The 18759-nt window shown below is 34.1% G+C and overlaps 1 protein-coding gene across 5 annotated transcripts in view; it reads right to left on the bottom strand.

Moving 5' to 3' along the window:
• The window catches only part of znf638 (zinc finger protein 638), a 31426-nt gene extending 14277 nt beyond the window's left edge, over positions 1-17149 (bottom strand). For 2 of the 5 annotated variants that reach the window (XM_026266751.1, XM_026266752.1), the window contains exon 1: positions 16468-17149. In XM_026266751.1, the coding sequence (XP_026122536.1) occupies positions 16468-16589 (122 nt within the window). In that variant the 5' untranslated portion in view covers positions 16590-17149. Of the gene's footprint in view, positions 1-7982; positions 8628-16467 lie in introns of those variants that run through there. The other 3 variants (XM_026266753.1, XM_026266754.1, XM_026266750.1) reach the window with 2 other exon arrangements.
• Between the last annotated feature and the right edge of the window lie 1610 nt (positions 17150-18759).

The following is an 18759-nucleotide window of genomic DNA, read 5'->3' on the forward strand; positions in this document are numbered from 1 at the left end:
TGGGTGACCTATCCTCATTAATAGAGCAAACATTTGCCCCCCCTGAGAGAATTGGCAGGAGCCGCCACTGATAAAGACCCTAAAGAACACTCCTCCTTTGTATGTTCTCCCTCCATCTGATGCATCTCAGGCAATCATAGAGTAATTAAGAAAAAAAGATGTAACTAGTAATATAACTAGTAATATAACTAGTTACTTTCTCCAGGGAGTAATAAAGTAAAGTAAGGCATTACTATTTTTGAGAGTAATATGTAATATGTAATATATTACTTTTTTGAGTAACTAGCCCCAACACTGGTCATGTGACAAGAACCAACCAATCAGCTTCATCCTTTCCCGTAACAACGTTGAGAGCTCAGCCAAGATGAAGGAACAGCTGATCATAGTTGTATATGGATTGCAATTTTGAAATAAATTTAGTAGCAGAGCTACTGCAAGCGATTTTTAGAGCTGCAAATCCATTTATCCTTCGCTGAAATTTCCGTGTCTCATGGAGAGAGCACGTCATTGTTGCTTAGCAAAGACAGACGCCTCATGAGCGCTTCTGCCCGAGCGCTTTGGAAAGGAGGAGAAAGACGCGCTTAGCGTTTTCCATGCGTTTTTAGGCACGATATGTGAACCAGACCTGTTGGTTATTGGAGGATCTTCTCATTTCTAGTCTGTTCAACGCATTGGCTATTTTGCAACGAGCCTGCAGCGCGTACTGAGTGAGCGAGCGCCTGATGAGTAGCCTAACATAAACATATAAGATGGTGTTTTTTTTCTTCTTCGGGAGTGTCAGGGGCGTTGCCTGTTACGTTGTTTGGGTTATTGGGCTACCTTGTTGAACGCATATCATTATATTTCTCTCTCTCTCTCTCTCTTTTTTTTTTTTTTCAAATATAATTAATTACTCCAACGAACCGTTCGGTATATGTAATGCGTACCGCGTACCGAACCGAAAGCGTCGTACCGAACGGTTCAATACGAATACGCGTATCGTTACACCCCTAAACACGACCATCACAATTTACACCGAATGATGTTTATACCATTGTTTAATGCAACTGTATGTTGTACACTCTGAAAACACTGAAAACCTTTTAGTGCTTTTCTATAGTTTTAAACCTAAAATGTCAAATAAACATTGGATTGGTTTCTTCTTTAAATTTAAAAAAAGTAAAAAAATAATAATAATATGAATGGTATTATAATGTTATACTAAAATTAAAATTAAAATAATGGGGAAAACTCTTAATATAATTTGTAGAAAGAAAAAAACGCATCTGAAGCACGCAGAATAAAAGAAGTGGACTTTGAACAACTAATTGCTGCTGCATACATAATTGTAATTATATTAATTGTGTAACCCTAGTCTCCAGTATGATGTACTTATAGATAGCATATAATGCTTTTGGGACATGCAGTCCAGATCAAATGATTTAAAGATGTGAGTGGCGAATCCCTACAATTAATCTCTCCTTATGTCAAGTTTTTCTAACTGTAAAAGTGCAGAAAAATCTAAAGGAAACAACAGTAACCACCAATTCTCCTTCTACAATGTTACATATTTACAAGTAAAAATTAAGATCTGTCTTTATTTGCCATTACTGCCATAACCTTAGTTAATATTATATAAAACATTTTTACTCATGAAACATCAAAACCAATATTGTGCATTAAGCAAATGAGTTCAATTTTGATGTTGAAACCTTTGATATAACAGATTAATTAAAAACATGCATGTACAAAATTAAAACGCAGCAGTCTACACATCAGAAATTAATAGAACGTAAGTAAAATTGCATCATCAACCATCCATCTGAAACCCTCAACCACTGGGTTTTGGATTTAACTTTGTTTTGTTTATACTGCAAAACGAGACTGGCACAGACAGATTTGAGCTCGCCATCCAGCGACTGAACATTAACCGAGCGCCTCACACAGCAGCCATCTCAGTTAACAACTGGCATAAAGTTGGCTTGACGTTGGACGTTGGATATTCGCAAATCTAGGGACCGTCTCTAAAGTTACAGGAGAAACTACTATACACTTCTCTAACGTCAATAGCATGCAAGGAGAATGACTAACAGTCACGAAAACAACTTTTAACTGTTCATCCAGGTGTCAACTATAATGCACACCTTTTATATTTTTTGATAATTATTAAAATAAACTGTAAATCATGTGGAAAACAATTGCTACTTTTCATTACCGAATGGACTTAAATACAAATTGAAAGCTCAATAACATTTGAACAGAATGATTCACTTTCATAAAACATACTGTAAAGTGTTCATCTAGGTGTCAGCTACAATGCACACCTTTTATATTTTTCATAATTATTCAAATAGACTGTAAATCATGTGTAAAATATTGCTACTTTTCATTACCGAATGGGCTTAAATACAAATTTAAAGCTCAATAAAAATTGAACAGGATGACTCACTTTCATAAAACATACTGTAAAGTGTTCATCTAGGTGTCAGCTATAATGCACACATTTTATATTTTTCATAATTATTCAAATACACTGTAAATCATTTGTAAAATATTGTTATTTTTCATTACTGAATGGGCTCAAATGTAAAATATGCCATAACTTGAAGCTCAATAGAATTTGAACAGAATGACTCACATTCATAAAACATACTGTAAAGTGTTCAACTAGGTGTCAACTATAATCCACACCATTCAGATTTTTCATAATTATTCAAATAAACTGTTAATCATATGTAAAATATTGCTATTTTTCATTACCGAATGGGCTCAAATGTAAAATATGCCATAATTTAAAGCTCAATAGAATTTGAACAGAATGACTCACATTCATAAAACATACTGTAAAGTGTTCATCTAGGTGTCAGCTATAATGCACACCTTTTATATTTTTCATAATTATTCAAATAGACTGTAAATCATGTGTAAAATATTGCTACTTTTCATTACCGAATGGGCTTAAATACAAATTTAAAGCTCAATAAAAATTGAACAGGATGACTCACTTTCATAAAACACACTGTAAAGTGTTCATCTAGGTGTCAGCTATAATGCACACCTTTTATATTTTTCATAATTATTCAAATAAACTGTTAATCATATGTAAAATATAGCTATTTTTCATTACCGAATGGGCTCAAATGTAAAATATGCCATAATTTAAAGCTCAATAGAATTTGAACCGAATGACTCACTTTCATAAAACATACTGTAAGGTGTTCATTTAGGGAGTTGTAGCTGATTTCCCACGCATCCCTTGTCATTTGATGATAAACACATCCAAGCAGCATATGGAAGATGTGCGACTGAGAATGGCAGAGGAAATTCTGCAAGCCTCAGGTAATATATTTCTTGTACAGCTGTCATTTATAATACAACATATACTGTAAAGTGTAGATTTGAAAAACTTCTAGAAAACCATTCATTTTATAACACGCAATATCCTTTTTACATGAGGAATACAAGAGAAATACAATTTTTAGTAGTAAACATAGGGTCATGGACTACTATGCGTTATTTACATTATGTACCATTCGCCAACACAGCTAACATATAACCATGTTTTCAGTATTCAAGAGAGGACATTACTGTTCTGCTTGTGCTGCCTCAAAACCCCCTGGTGGAGGTGCAAAAACGGTTTGGGTGGGTAATACCATTCCTTATACAATTAATATGGTCATACTACATTGTTAACAACTGTGTGTGTGTATCTGTGAGTGAGTGAGAGCATGAGAAAGAGAGAGAGAGAGAGAGAGAGAGAGACAGAGACAGAATTTTTTACTCTTGATTTACACATTTTTTTAAGAGCAGCATTCACTACCCAAATTCACGTTTCATTATTAGCATGGTTTTGCACAGCTTGTCAGTGAACAATGGCTCTGTGTAGTAAAAGCTGCTCTATGTGTATTTTTTTTTGCTTAACGTTATCTCAGAAACAACTTATCATTTTGACTGTTTTACGTTTTAAATTTGACAATTTGTCTGTCACGCGCAGCGCTTCCACAGCACATTCAAAGAAGGCCTTTCCTTGGTGTCACACTCTGAAAAAAAAAAATGTTCTTGAAAAACAATGTTTTAACTTTAAACTGAGTGGAATAATGTCTCACTGATTTGTAACTTGCTATATTGTGACATGTTTTAAGGTTTAAAAATAGTTTAATTGCAATTTCAGAAACCTCACTCTGTAACTAGATACATGTAAGCCTTCAGAATTTTTCACAATGGAAAATTAAAATAAATATCATATTACATTGTTAAGATGCTCAATTGTACCATTTTTTTTAAATAATAATAAAAAAGTAATAGTAAAAATAAAATTAATAATTAGGACTGGGATTGTTTTGACCTTTAGGGAATGTTTTTTTCTGTGCCATTTTTAATTTTCATTTGATGCCATGTTCTATTGTTTTGTTTGTTGTTTGCATCGTTTAGATAACTGTTTGCTTTTAATTAATTTAATATATTAATTTATAAAATGGGTAGTTTCGGTCCTTGATTCTGATGGTTTGAGCCGCTTTTGAAGCTGTTGTAAATTATTCTACAAACATACACCTATGTTTACATCTGTGTGTCACTCCTCTTCACATCGTGCCTAACCACAGCCCTTAGCTGTTATAAATTTACAGTAAACCAAAGCTTCTTGTGGCTTATTGCCTTAAGTATTATTTGATGTGGCAATTAATTTGAAGCTTATACATAAGCTGTGCTTTACTGTGAATTTATAAATGCTTATACTGTATATGTACAGTATGTGTGTGTGTGTGTGTGTATATATATAATATTACTAATCAATTTGAAAAGATTATATATTTTATTATTTTCTTTTTTTTTTTCAGATCGAATGTCATCAATGCAAGAGGTGGTTCCATGTGACATGCATTCAAATGACAGAGGGCCAGTTTAACAGGGCTCGAAAGAGTGATTGGAAGTGCTGCCTATGCAAATAATTAAAAAATCCTGTGTAAATAATGTATTACAGTTGTTTTATGTAAAAGTTAAGGTATTTGTGGGAGTCTAGGGACTGGGGATGTTCCTGGGAAATATGAAAATATTGAAAAGATAATAATTGAACAATAAAAATGATGGAAGTATCATTGTTGTCATCATTGATGTTTCTTTCATTGTTGTTTAAAGAATACATCTGAAATATATTGATTGTACATTTTCAGCTGAAATTCTATTGAGTTTTCAATTTGTGTTTGAGCCTATTCGGTAATGAAAAGTAGCAATATTTTACACATGATTTAAAACTAATTGAATACTTGTGAAAAATTTGAATTGGTTGTGCATTATAGTAGACACCTAGATGAACACTTTACAGTATGTTTTATGAAAGTGAATCATCCTTTTCAAATTCTATTGAGCTTTAAATTTGTCTTTAAGTCCATTCAGTAGTGAAAAATAGCAATATTTTACACACAATTTACTGTCTAGTTGAATAATTATGAAAAATATAAAAGGTGTGCATTATAGCTGACACCTAGATGAACACTTTACAGTATGTTTTATGAATGTGAGTCATTCTGTTCAAATTCTATTGAGCTTTAAATTTGTATTTAAGCCCATTTGGTAATGAAAGTTACAGTAGCAATATTTGACATATGATTTAAAGTTTATTTGAATAATTATGAAAAATATAAAAGGTGTGCATTATAGCTGACACCTAGATGAACACTTTACAGTATGTTTTATGAAAGTGAGTCATTCTGTTCAATTTTTATTGAGCTTTAAATTTCTATTTAAGCCCATTCGGTAATGAAAAGTAGCAATATTTTACACATGATTTACAGTCTATTTGAATAATTATGAAAAATATAAAAGGTGTGCATTGTAGCTGACACCTAGATGAACACTTTACAGTATGTTTTTATGAAAGTGAGTCATTCGGTTCAAATTCTATTGAGCTTTAAATTATGGCATATTTTACATATGAGCCCATTCGGTAATGAAAAATAGCAATATTTTACATATGATTTAAAGTTTATTTGAATAATTATGAAAAATCTGAATGGTGTGGATTATAGTTGACACCTAGTTGAACACTTTACAGTATGTTTTATGAAAGTGAGTCATTCTGTTCAAATTCTATTGAGCTTCAAGTTATGGCATATTTTACATTTGAGCCCATTCGGTAATTAAAAATAACAATATTTTACAAATGATTTACAGTCTATTTGAATAATTATGAAAAATATAAAAGGTGTGCATTATAGCTGACACCTAGATGAACACTTTACAGTATGTTTTATGAAAGTGAGTCATTCTGTTCAATTTTTATTGAGCTTTAAATTTCTATTTAAGCCCATTCGGTAATGAAAAGTAGCAATATTTTACACATGATTTACAGTCTATTTGAATAATTATGAAAAATATAAAAGGTGTGCATTGTAGCTGACACCTAGATGAACACTTTACAGTATGTTTTTATGAAAGTGAGTCATTCGGTTCAAATTCTATTGAGCTTTAAATTATGGCATATTTTACATATGAGCCCATTCGGTAATGAAAAATAGCAATATTTTACATATGATTTAAAGTTTATTTGAATAATTATGAAAAATCTGAATGGTGTGGATTATAGTTGACACCTAGTTGAACACTTTACAGTATGTTTTATGAAAGTGAGTCATTCTGTTCAAATTCTATTGAACTTCAAGTTATGGCATATTTTACATTTGAGCCCATTCGGTAATTAAAAATAACAATATTTTACAAATGATTTACAGTCTATTTGAATAATTATGAAAAATATAAAAGGTGTGCATTATAGCTGACACCTAGATGAACACTTTACAGTATGTTTTATGAAAGTGAGTCATCCTGTTCAATTTTTATTGAGCTTTAAATTTGTATTTAAGCCCATTCGGTAATGAAAAGTAGCAATATTTTACACATGATTTACAGTCTATTTGAATAATTATGAAAAATATAAAAGGTGTGCATTATAGCTGACACCTAGATGAACACTTTACAGTATGTTTTATGAAAGTGAGTCATCCTGTTCAATTTTTATTGAGCTTTAAATTTGTATTTAAGCCCATTCGGTAATGAAAAGTAGCAATATTTTACACATGATTTACAGTCTATTTGAATAATTATGAAAAATATAAAAGGTGTGCATTGTAGCTGACACCTAGATGAACACTTTACAGTATGTTTTATGAAAGTGAATCATTCTGTTCAAATGTTATTGAGCTTTCAATTTGTATTTAAGTCCATTCGGTAATGAAAAGTAGCAATTGTTTTCCACATGATTTACAGTTTATTTTAATAATTATCAAAAAATATAAAAGGTGTGCATTATAGTTGACACCTGGATGAACAGTTAAAAGTTGTTTTCCTGACTGTTAGTCATTCTCCTTGCATGCTATTGACGTTAGAGAAGTGTATAGTAGTTTCTCGTGTAACTTTAGAGACGGTCCCTAGATTTGCGAATATCCAACGTCCAACGTCAAGCCAACTTTATGCCAGTCTGATACCAGGCCTAAACCTGTATTAAATGTTCACCACTGGACATTAAACTGAGATACTCTTCCGGTCATTATAAAGAACGACACAGAATCACAAGATGATAATACTATGACCCAAACATCTGCTTCAGTTCACCTCTTGACAAAATTCGAGCACGTGTACTGCAAATGGAGAGCATATAACATGCAATTTGCAACTGCTAAAACAGATATTTGTTGTGATTGAACTGATGATGAGGCATTATAAAGTTACCCAAAACATAAACTATAACGCTTACACCACTAGTTCGATCGTCGATCTTTTAATGGAAGCGATTTAGTGGCCAATGTGTTGCATAAAAAGTAAAAAGCAATGTTTAATTGCATGAAACACGCAGTGATCTGATGCCAGATTCATGCAGGCCTCTATCGTTTACCCCGATCAGTCGACGTCGCCATTTTTTTAGAGGAAAAATAATTTTATTTCACAAATAAATCACCACATTTACACTAGAAGGGTTTCCAGCACAGGTGAGATGCACTACAATAACATACCTCGTACTTTAATCTTACTGTGGAAATCCGACGAGGAAAACGCTCCGCTTTTGGGGGACGATCAGTTTGCGTCTCAGACGCGATCAGATGACCGAAGAGTGGAGCCTCGAGTCAGGAAAACCAATCAAACCCGACTTCTTGCGAGACAGAATCATAGACTGAAAAAGAAGAAGCACGGAAGACTTCCAATCTTTAACTTATTATTCGACTATGAATGTATTATTCAGTAGACTCATTATTTCGCGAGACGGGTGCATTTTTCCCCAGTAGTTGAGGAGTTAATAAAAGACTTGCTTAACGCCGTTTCTTGTAAACAGCAGAGATAGGGGCGTTTTGCTCTAAGGCGTCCAGGAGATGGCAGTGTTGACATCTTTGAGACTAGTCTGACTCTTTCAGTAAGGCAGAATTCTCTTAATTCCAAAAATTTGTTTGTTTCAAACATGCTTCGCTTTTAAATACTAAATACGTTGACAACACAAATACATATACAAATTAAATACAAGTTCCTTTTAAGAAATGCCAGTCATAATCAGATATGCAGAAGTTCAGAATTATTGTATTTTGATGTTCTTGGCATCTTATACTCGGTACAAGGTCAGATTTCTATTCTTATTTTTTAAGTGTATTTTTTTATTGTTAATTAGACTTTTTACATTTATGCATTCAGGCATTGTTTTATTAATTAATTAATTAATTAATTAATTAATTATTATTATTATTATTATTATTATTATTATTATTATTATTATTATTATTTACCAGTATGTGTGTTCTCTGGGAATAGAAACATTGCATTGACTACATAGTTGATTTTCAGCTTTATTTAGTTTATTTACTTACCTTTAGAAAGAGTATGGGTTGGGAAGCTGGTAATTTCACGACTGAAAGACTAATAAGAAAGCTGTTATTCTGCTAAGGTGAAATTTATACCAAGTGTCCTGGTTAAGTTTCTAGACTTGCAAGCACCTTTATTCAACCCTGATGACATCATTTTACTTAGTATTTTGACCATTTCTAAACATCTAGATATAAATGAATATGAATAAACAATGTTTCCTTTTCCTGTCTATGAATATTTCCATACACAGATATACTGTATAGACTACTATTCAAAAGTTTAAGGTCAGCAAGTTTTTTTTAATTATTATTCAACAAGCCATGGATTCAATAAACTGATAAGAGTAGATACTTGTTATCGAAATCTATATCTATTTAAAAAAACAAAAAAACAAAAAAAAAACATTATAATGGTTTCCACACACACACACACACACACACACACACACACACACACACACACACACACACACACACACACGCATGAAGAAAAATGAATTTTTGAATGTTGATAATATTAAGAAATGTTACTTGTTCCTTCTTATTTCAAGTACAAATTCAGCATATTAAAATGATTTCTGAAGAATCACCATCATAGGAATACATTTAAATATATATATGTATATATAAGTAAGCATTTTTTTTTTAATTGCAATAATATTTCACAACATTACTGTTTTTACTGCCTTTTTTTTATTTAATAAGTGCTTCCATGCTGAGCATAAGAGACTTCTTTCAAAAATATTAAAAAGAAAATCTTACATCTTTAAACTTTTGATTTTAACAATAATGTAGGTTAGTAAGGCTACTCAGTTCTGGCTTGCTTGGATTTTTTTTGGCAATCTCAAACTCACACCCTGAGTATTTACTGTGCTTGACCACAGGCTAATATACTAGACAGAACTTGAGCTCAGTTAACTAGCAGAATGAGTCTGTGTTCTGCTTCCCAGAAGTGGATTATAGAAGTGATTGTTTTCTATGATATATTTGGGCTTCCGATGCTTTTGGGAGACTCAGTACTAAACAGTTAATTACAGTGAAAGACACAGAAGAGAATATTACTTTGCTTCTAATCTTAGCTCTAATCTAATCTTTTCATTTGTCCCTCTTTTATCTTCCATATCTTTCTCACTGGCCCTGGTTTATTTCCAGGTCTCGCATAGTGACAGACCAAAATCATTCAAGCTCCAGGGGCCAATTTCAATCAATAACAGCTTGGGCACAAAGCAAGAGAGAGCTGGATGCATTGCAAACACTCAGACATGAGTGACAGAAAGAAAAAGAGACATGATGAAAGGTGTCATTTACACTTCAAGCAAGAGCGTGAGAGTTAGATAAATGCTTTGCCCTTTTCATCCCATCCCTTCAAGCATTATTGTGGCACACAACTTTACACGTACTGTAGCTATGTTATGGGCAGCTGGCATGCCACCATTTGTCCTTGTCTGGCAGGGCAGATGATATGGACTGTGAGGGGTCCCGTTAACAGATAACTAATTCAATATAAGAAGAATAAATGCCCTCCAGGGCTTGGGGGAATAACTACCTCTCAGCATTACAGGACAGACTCTCCCAGGAGCCTTTCAGTTCTTAAAAGGTCAAGATAACATGATGCCCTCATGGCAGATGGAGATCAGGCTACGATTATTTTCAGTTTGCATGTAACACGCTGGGTCTTATTTTAGATGTCTACTGTGTCAGATCAAAGAAATCATATATTATGATTGTGTTGTTTATTATAGATTAGTTTATTATTTAAATAAAACAATTAGCTTCATGGTTGTGTGCCTAATGGTCATCATTTCATTTCATTTGTCTTAGTGTATATGACTCTGGCACTGTCTATGTGACTATTGGCCATGTTTTATGGACAGGCCACTTTCAGCTTATTCTGATTGATCAAGTGGCTTTCTATTATACCGCTTGTATTATTATGATGGTTATCATTATACATTTTAATATGAAAAGCAGATTTTGGTATTGCATTAATGTTATATCACTTAAAGGAATAGTTTCCCTAAAGATTTGCTAAAAGATCTTGAAACATGGATTTTTTTTAATAATTTGCTTCAATCAAGACAATTCATCCTGACCCTGAAGATGTAGAGGAGTTTATTTCTTCATTGGACCAGATATTGAAGAAATGTATGCATTGGATTGCATCACAACAAAAGATCCTCAGCAGTGAATGGGTGCCGTCAGAATGAGACTCCATAAAGCTGATAAAAACATCACAATAATCCACAAGTAATCCACATGACTCCAGTCCATCAGTTAATATCTTGTGAAGTGAAAAGCTGCATGTTTACAAATAAGAAACAAATCTATCTCAAGGTGCTTTAACTTTAAACCATCATGTCTGGCCAAAATACAAATCCATATTAACATTTCATTGAGTGTAAAAGTCCATCCCCTGTATTCTTTCCCCAAAATATTTGTTTAGATCTGTTTTCACTTGTAAACTGTGCTTGATCTGTGCATATTTCTCTCCTGGTTCAGACTTTTAAACTGGAGATAACAGTATTGAGTAGATAGTACTCGTATTGGATTACTTATGGATTGTTGTGATGTTTTATCAGCTGTTTGCACTCTCAATCTCACGGCACCCATTCACTGTAGAGGATCCTAAAATTACAAGCTGTACAGGAAAATTATAAGCTAATTTTTTTTTTAAGGGACCTATTCCTTTAAAGAAATATAAGGTTAATTAAAGTAAAATGAATGTTAATGTTTGTTGTTCGCATGAAAGAACATCTTCTCACAGCATGATTTCTTATAGATATCTGCTGGTTAGCTCAAATGTGTTGGTTAATGTTTCCGTATTGGGCTTTGGTCTTGTCACCCCATCCAAAATGAGTTCATTCAGCACCTTGACACCTTCTATTTCAGAGTACAGACACACGTGGATGAACACTTACACACCCTCATGCAAACACAACCCCTTTAACCTTCTCTCAGACCCGCAATTACTGAATTGTGCTGGAGAGGCGTTTTGTGGTAACAGTGTCCCTAGATATGTTCACCATCTTTTCTGGTGTAACTGAAAACAGCTTGCTCCTTTTTTCATCTGTCCTCATCTAACTCCTGTTCTTCCAAAGCTTGTTCCAGGTTCAAGTGTTGCTTATTAAAACTACAGTTTTTTGAGCTATGGTGGTTTGAATCTCTTAAGAATATAATGTATTTAATAATTTATAGGTTAATCAGTTAAGTTTCAACAGTAGTCAAAGTAATATAAAGTTGATGTAAGTAAAAGCAAGGCATAGTCCAGTAGGCAAGCTGTGAACACCCTGTATTTGCACTTGAGGTTTGGGACTGACTGTGTTGACATGACACCCTTTAAATCAGCATGGCTTCTCTGATTTACCTTACACAAGAGTTTCTGTCCGGTTAATGGAACTATCACTGGCCCTTTACTATTCAAAACTGTTACATACATTAATACTCTTATATAGCCATTTTTAAGCTTTTTAATGCCTGTACTGTAAGACAACGTGTTATTCTAGTTGTGGTACTGTTAGGGCCAGAAGCTCTTAACATGCACAGACACAATCACTGTAAATCATGCATGCCCATAAAACATATCCAAAAAAATATGTAACTTTTCTGTAGGAGGAACACATAAATCTTGTTAATGGGCCCAGATATAGATATCCACTACAGCCCATCTTCGGCCTTTATGGAATTAAACCTGAACAAACGCCGAAAACCAAGGTCATGTGCTAAGAACATAATTGTTCTTTACTTTTTTTTTTAATTTTACTTTTTTCCTTGTTGGTTGTTACAAGGTAATGCCACTCCGTCCAGCGTGAAAGGTGAAGAGGAACCACATGAAACTTTCTAGTATTCAGTTTCTGTTAACAGCTAGTGCCATGAGACTATGATTAACACGTCTAATTCTGCCAATGCCCCTTGCAAAAGTTGTTCATCAGACTTTGCTTCCCATATTTATCTTCAAATATTACTTCATGCCACCTGATTTTCCTTTTTGTATGTTGATAGATTGAATAATAAGTATCTTCCAGATTTCTAAAGCAATAGTTACCACACACACAGCCGGTCAAATGTTTGGAATAATCAAGAATTTCTGAATGATATTGTGGCACTGAAGAAGACTGTTTTGCCATCACAAGGAAACAAAGGGATCTTTGAAATTATAAAATAATTATTTAACAAAATTTATTTTACTGATCAAAGAAATGCAGGGTAACCATAAAATACTTTTTCCAGCAACATTAAATATCTTAATTGCAAATTTTTGACTGGTATTATGATTGTTTTTTATTTTTAATTGCTATTTTATTGAGTTTTAAATAGGTATTAATATTCATCACGCTTGTAAATGGCAGTGATTTTGAATATAATCTTTTTTTAGCAGCAGAATGAAAACCAATGTTGCTTCAAGACCTAATTTGGATGACATAATGATGAATTAGTTGGCCTTTCTGCCTCATAAATCTCCAGTTTTAAAGGCCTGCATTATTTTTGGGCACCACAGAGGTGTCCAAAAAGGTTTACTGTATGTGTGAGGTCCATGGTGTTGGCCATTTTGTTCACAGTATGATTGTTTGGGCATTTTTTTAATGCCATTTCAAAGTATGTACAGAGGAAAGCAATTTTAAGAGTGAGAGGAGAGAGGAAAGAAACCATAAGCTCCTGGTATTTATTTTGTCAATATTCAATCAATGGCATAAGCCTGTGGCTGTGACTACTTCCAGAACAAACAGAGCAGCGTCATAAATCTGTTTCCGACTGTGTTCAGACTTTCATCAAGCCATGGGATCATCACCATAGCTTCCCGTATCACTGGACTCAATCAGATGACAGGGAAGCGACAGCAGATTGTCACCTTCTATAACAAAACAGTCCATTTAATTGTTTTCGGAAGATTCCTTTACTTGCATTTCATCGGAACTAAACTGATAGTCAGCTAGCAGGTGACATCTTTTAAGTCATGACCCTTTCCTGTGTGCTGAATTTACGAGTGCAGTCATGCATTGTGTGTAGCTGCTTTATTGAGTTTGCATTCAGCTGCTTGACATGACTGGCCCTTCAGCTCAAGGGTCTATTTGGAGCAAGCAGCATGTTGTGGTAGTGTAATCCAGACAGACAGCAGGAACACATTGTGTTCTCTGCCTAATATGCTTTGTGAATGTGTCATGATTGTCTTTAAATCCCGAATTAGTTTGCTATTAAGATGAGTATAATAAAAATGCAGATTTCGATGAGCATATGACACTGAGAATGATATGACCGATTAACAATGTTGTGGTTAATAATGATATTTCTGCAGCGAAGATGAGGACAGTGACAAGAAAACAAGTGATTTACAAATGAAAGATGAGCCGTGATAGTGTGTTGGGATGGAAATGGCATATCAGTCTGACCGTACTGGAATTTACAAGAATACCACAGCGGACACATTGTGGGCTTCTCCAGACAGTCTCGCCTCAGTCCCTCACAAAACATTATGTGCAAATGTCAAATGCACAAGTCACAGATTAGCAGCAAGCTTTCCCACTGTGCTGTTTTCTCTAAGTTACAGTTACATACTGTAATGCAGTTACAATGAAAGTGAACAGGGCAAGGCACGTGGAAATATGAAGCTTATACGTTTAAGCGCATAAGTTCATTATTATTTCTGTTGTAATGTAGGCTCCAACCCCTCCCCATGGCCCTAAAGCAAGTAGAAGATGGATGGATGAAAGGAACGAAGTTGTCCAAGTCATCATTTTTGAGGTCAGACAACTTTTGTAGGCAGTGACATCTGCTTATACATTAATGATATGATTGTGGATGGAGTCATGCACATGTAAACAGTCTCTTTTGATAAGTTATGTAATTTTACTATAATGTCTCATGCACAAAAACACAATGTTCGTCTTGTGGATATCTATTTATTATGTTACCTTGTGCCTTTTTTACAAGTGTAAATGCCTTTTCTATAGTTAGTTATGTGGTAATATTATGTTATATTTATACATCTAATATTTCAATATGAATTATTATTGTGGTAATCAACAATACAACACAAATGCAGTCAATAGAGTGAATTTGTATTGTATCCTGAATATATTTTTTTGATAGGACAATGACATTTAATTTTAGTCTTATTTGTTCATATTTTAAAGCATGTAGGCTTGTTTGATTGTGTTAGAGCAATGCACTTATGGTCACTGCTCCAGACAGCAGAGGAAGATCCATTGTTAGCGTAAAGAATAAGGGGAGGAGAAACGGATGTGAATTGGAGAGAGAACAACAAAATCCTTTCATCCACAGAATTAATGGGTTACATCAACCAGTTCAGGCGGGGATGGAGGGGAACAATCAGTCCATAATCACAGTGCTTTACAAATAGTCCTCATATCAAATACCGCTTTGAATTAAATGTACGGTACCTAGATTTATTTGAAGATTAATGTTGGTCCTTGTTTTGTTTTGACCGTGTCTTTCATTCAGTTTAATGTGGGAGATCCTGTAGGTGTAATGTTATCTGAACCAGTGTTAATCTGGGCTGAGTGACAAGAGGAATGCAACATGAAGTAAGCAACAGTATCCTCTAGTCAAGTGATCAAGAGAATAAATCCAGGCCCCAAATGTAAAGCTATGAAGCCATCAAGAACAAAGTGAGGGTTTCTTAAATATGTCACCTCGTTCATGGTGAAGTAAATAAAAGGTTTCTACAGTGTACTTCAGACATCAGCATGTTGAATTTGGCATTATATTACAGAGTTGTCTAAAGATCATGTTAGGTTACATTTTACTACATTTTATACATGATTATGACATTCCCTTACATAGTAAACTGCAGACACAACAGGTGCTGGTCCCTTCAGACAGCAGAAAATCAACCCCTTGAGCGTCTTGTTTGTCATGCTCATTGGTCTAAGGGCCATTATAAATGAATACAACATGGATTATATAATTAGACTATTGCTATCAGGGGATACTGAGTCACACGAAAGGAATGAAACCAGACATGACTAGACTATGATAATAGATGCCTTCACCAGCGAATTTGATTTGATGTGACATTGCCAAAAATCTTTTTTAAAGACTTTGCAAATCATATTCAAGTGAATTCTTACTCATTTGATAGGACTACACAGCAGAAAATCATATTCTTTAATGAGTATCTTCACCTTGTTTATTGGTTAAAATATGTCATAATAATTTAAACAAAACACATTTAACTGAGAAACACCGTAAGACTTGTTACTGTATCCTGAAACTTGAACTAGACAAAATACACTTGAGATGCATCAATAAAACAAGCCTCAATAATAATTTAAATAAATGTATCTTGTTTTAAGGATTTTTAGAAGATATGTTTTTTTCCGGTGTAGGAAAATAATAACTGATTGATTGAAAAGTTGTACTTCTAACTAAGGTCAGTTAATTCAATATCTACATAAAGATTCAACATAAAACAGGCACATGAGTAGGACACAAAACGCAACAAATCTCACATCCAGAGAGGTTAGGGAATTAAACAGATTAACAGGGGACACGAACGCAAATTACATTTCTTTCTTCACACATTTTCAGACACAAGTGACACTTAAGCGCTGAATCTGGATCAGCTCCTGAGAAATCACAACTGATTTAAAATCAGTTGAATAGGTTGGTTTTAAAACACATCGTCACTTACCTATTAAAGGTATTCGGTTGAGAGAAGAGAGCCAGGCTATTGGCCTGTTTGTTGACATTGTTACTTCTGATAGCATTTGATGCGCCATCTTGGGAATTTAGTTTCTTATTGCTCTTTATCATACTTCTGCCCCTAAAAAGCTGAATGGAGGGCAAATGTGCTCCTGTAGCACTCACACCTGCTCTGAGCCTCAAAGAGACCTTCAAATCCACAAATAAGCTGATGCACAGGAATACAGAGTCTCAGATTCTGAATGAAAATATGGTTGTTGTGGATGATGTTATGATAATTGATTGGTTGCTGATCCTTACCTGAAGGTGCAAACAGGGTATTTTTAATGGGTTACTACATAAATTGATTTGGTCAAGGGCAATAAATAAGTGCTGAGAGTAACGGGTCACAGAAAGGCAAAATAAAAAAAAAGTCCCAAAATAATGACAATATCCAGTTCTATGTAGGTAGAGAAACTTCATTAGACATCCATTGTAGAAAATGTTCTTTCTTCAGCAAACTATTTGAGAAATTCAAGCTGGCATTGACAGAGTTTCATATGCTGCAAACACTCCTATAAAAAAAAGTAAAGTCTCAAACAAAGAACTTCTCCATCCTAGATGTCTTCGCCGACAGCTATTAAAAATCAGGATGGGATTGCAAAAGGGTGTCCTGGGATTTCAAGTCACACGGCTTCTGCCACTCGGATCGGTCAGCTGTTGTGCAAAGTGTCACATGCCGTATGTCTGTAGGGAGGAGAGAGAGAGAGAGAGAGAGAGAGAGAGAGAGAGAGAGAGAGAGAGGTACGGTATTTCTCTCTCCCTGCTTGGTAAAGGGTAATTTAAAGAGACATTTCTTCTTTCTATATCCTATGCTTCCATTCCTCACTCTATTTTTAAATGTCTCTCTTGCTCTCATAGCTGACTGCTGACCCCATGTGTTGGCTCAATCTCTTGCAAGTGTTCATTTTGATAGATATGTTAACAAGAATACTCTCATCTGAGTAATTTTTACTTTAAAATTTAAATAGCCCACTGATTAGGCCTCAAGATCATGTCACCTTTCCTTTGTATCTTCCAATATTTATGGTCTGGAATTATATTCAAGGAATATAATGTTAGCCATTCAGAACTGAATTTAGAATTGACACAACATTTACATTTTAATAATTTAATAAACAAATAGAATACACAAAGTTTAGAAAGGTTTTTTAAGAATAGAATTATAATAGTGTGCTAAAGATAGAGGGTCAAATAAAGATGGAAGAATGTTTTGTAAATTCGAATTTAATCATATTTAAATTGATAGAGCATTAGCAAACAGGACTAGAATTTGAATTTGAATGAAGAGGAAGTAGAATTAAAATGTTAATTATATTAAAAAAAAGTTTTTAAGTTTGATAGGCCTTATGGAGGGATGAACTCATCTTGCTCATTGTCAAATATAACAAATCACTGTATAAATTCTGTAATTGTACAATCCAGTTCCTTCATTTGGATTCATGCCCAGCCTGCTGTGTTGAATCCTCTATTAATTATTTCAATCCGAGCCGGAATGCAAACTTATCCTCCACTCAAAGTCAGCTGTCACTGGAGGCTCAAGGGATGGAAAATCCTAATAAGTGTGTCCTGTGTGAGAGGACAGGTTCAACTGTACCTCTGCTCCCTCCAAACACTGGCAGTAAATCCCTCCCGGTTGACTCAGATATCAATAACCACTCTTACTGTGCATTAAAAAAAAAATGCATAACTGTAAATGTAGTTGACAGAGCAACTAAAAGTGCTGCTAAACATATGAAACCCATTCTTTCCTGTGTTCATTCCCTATAAAAACAATGAATATGTCATGCTCTTTTTTATTAGATTTTCAATTTAAGTTTGGAAAACTGAGAATACATTTTAAATGTGTATATTTGGCAAAAGCTTATTGCATGCAACTAAAAGCTGGAGTCTTTAAATAACCTGCTTCATTATAAATTAGATGGACTGCAGGTTAAATAGAAGTTCAGGATGAACAGTGTGTCATGGTTACATTTGTGAAATAAAATCATGTATATTTAGATTTGGACTACAAGGACCCAGCCCAAAAGTGTGATAATGTACAAGAAGCATAAAATGCTGGTATGACAAATGCTGGATCGCACCATATCAGTGAGATTCAGGAGTTTAACAGGAGGGCGAAGAAGTACCCCATCAAGATCTCACTCGTGTTCAAGCTGCTTGCTTTGAAAGCGACGTCTCTTTACTATTGACAACAGACAACGGACCCTGTTTTGTGTGCAATTTTTCACTAAAATTTCAC

This window comes from Carassius auratus, chromosome 7 (assembly GCF_003368295.1).
Source record: "Carassius auratus strain Wakin chromosome 7, ASM336829v1, whole genome shotgun sequence".
NCBI lineage: Eukaryota > Metazoa > Chordata > Actinopteri > Cypriniformes > Cyprinidae > Carassius > Carassius auratus.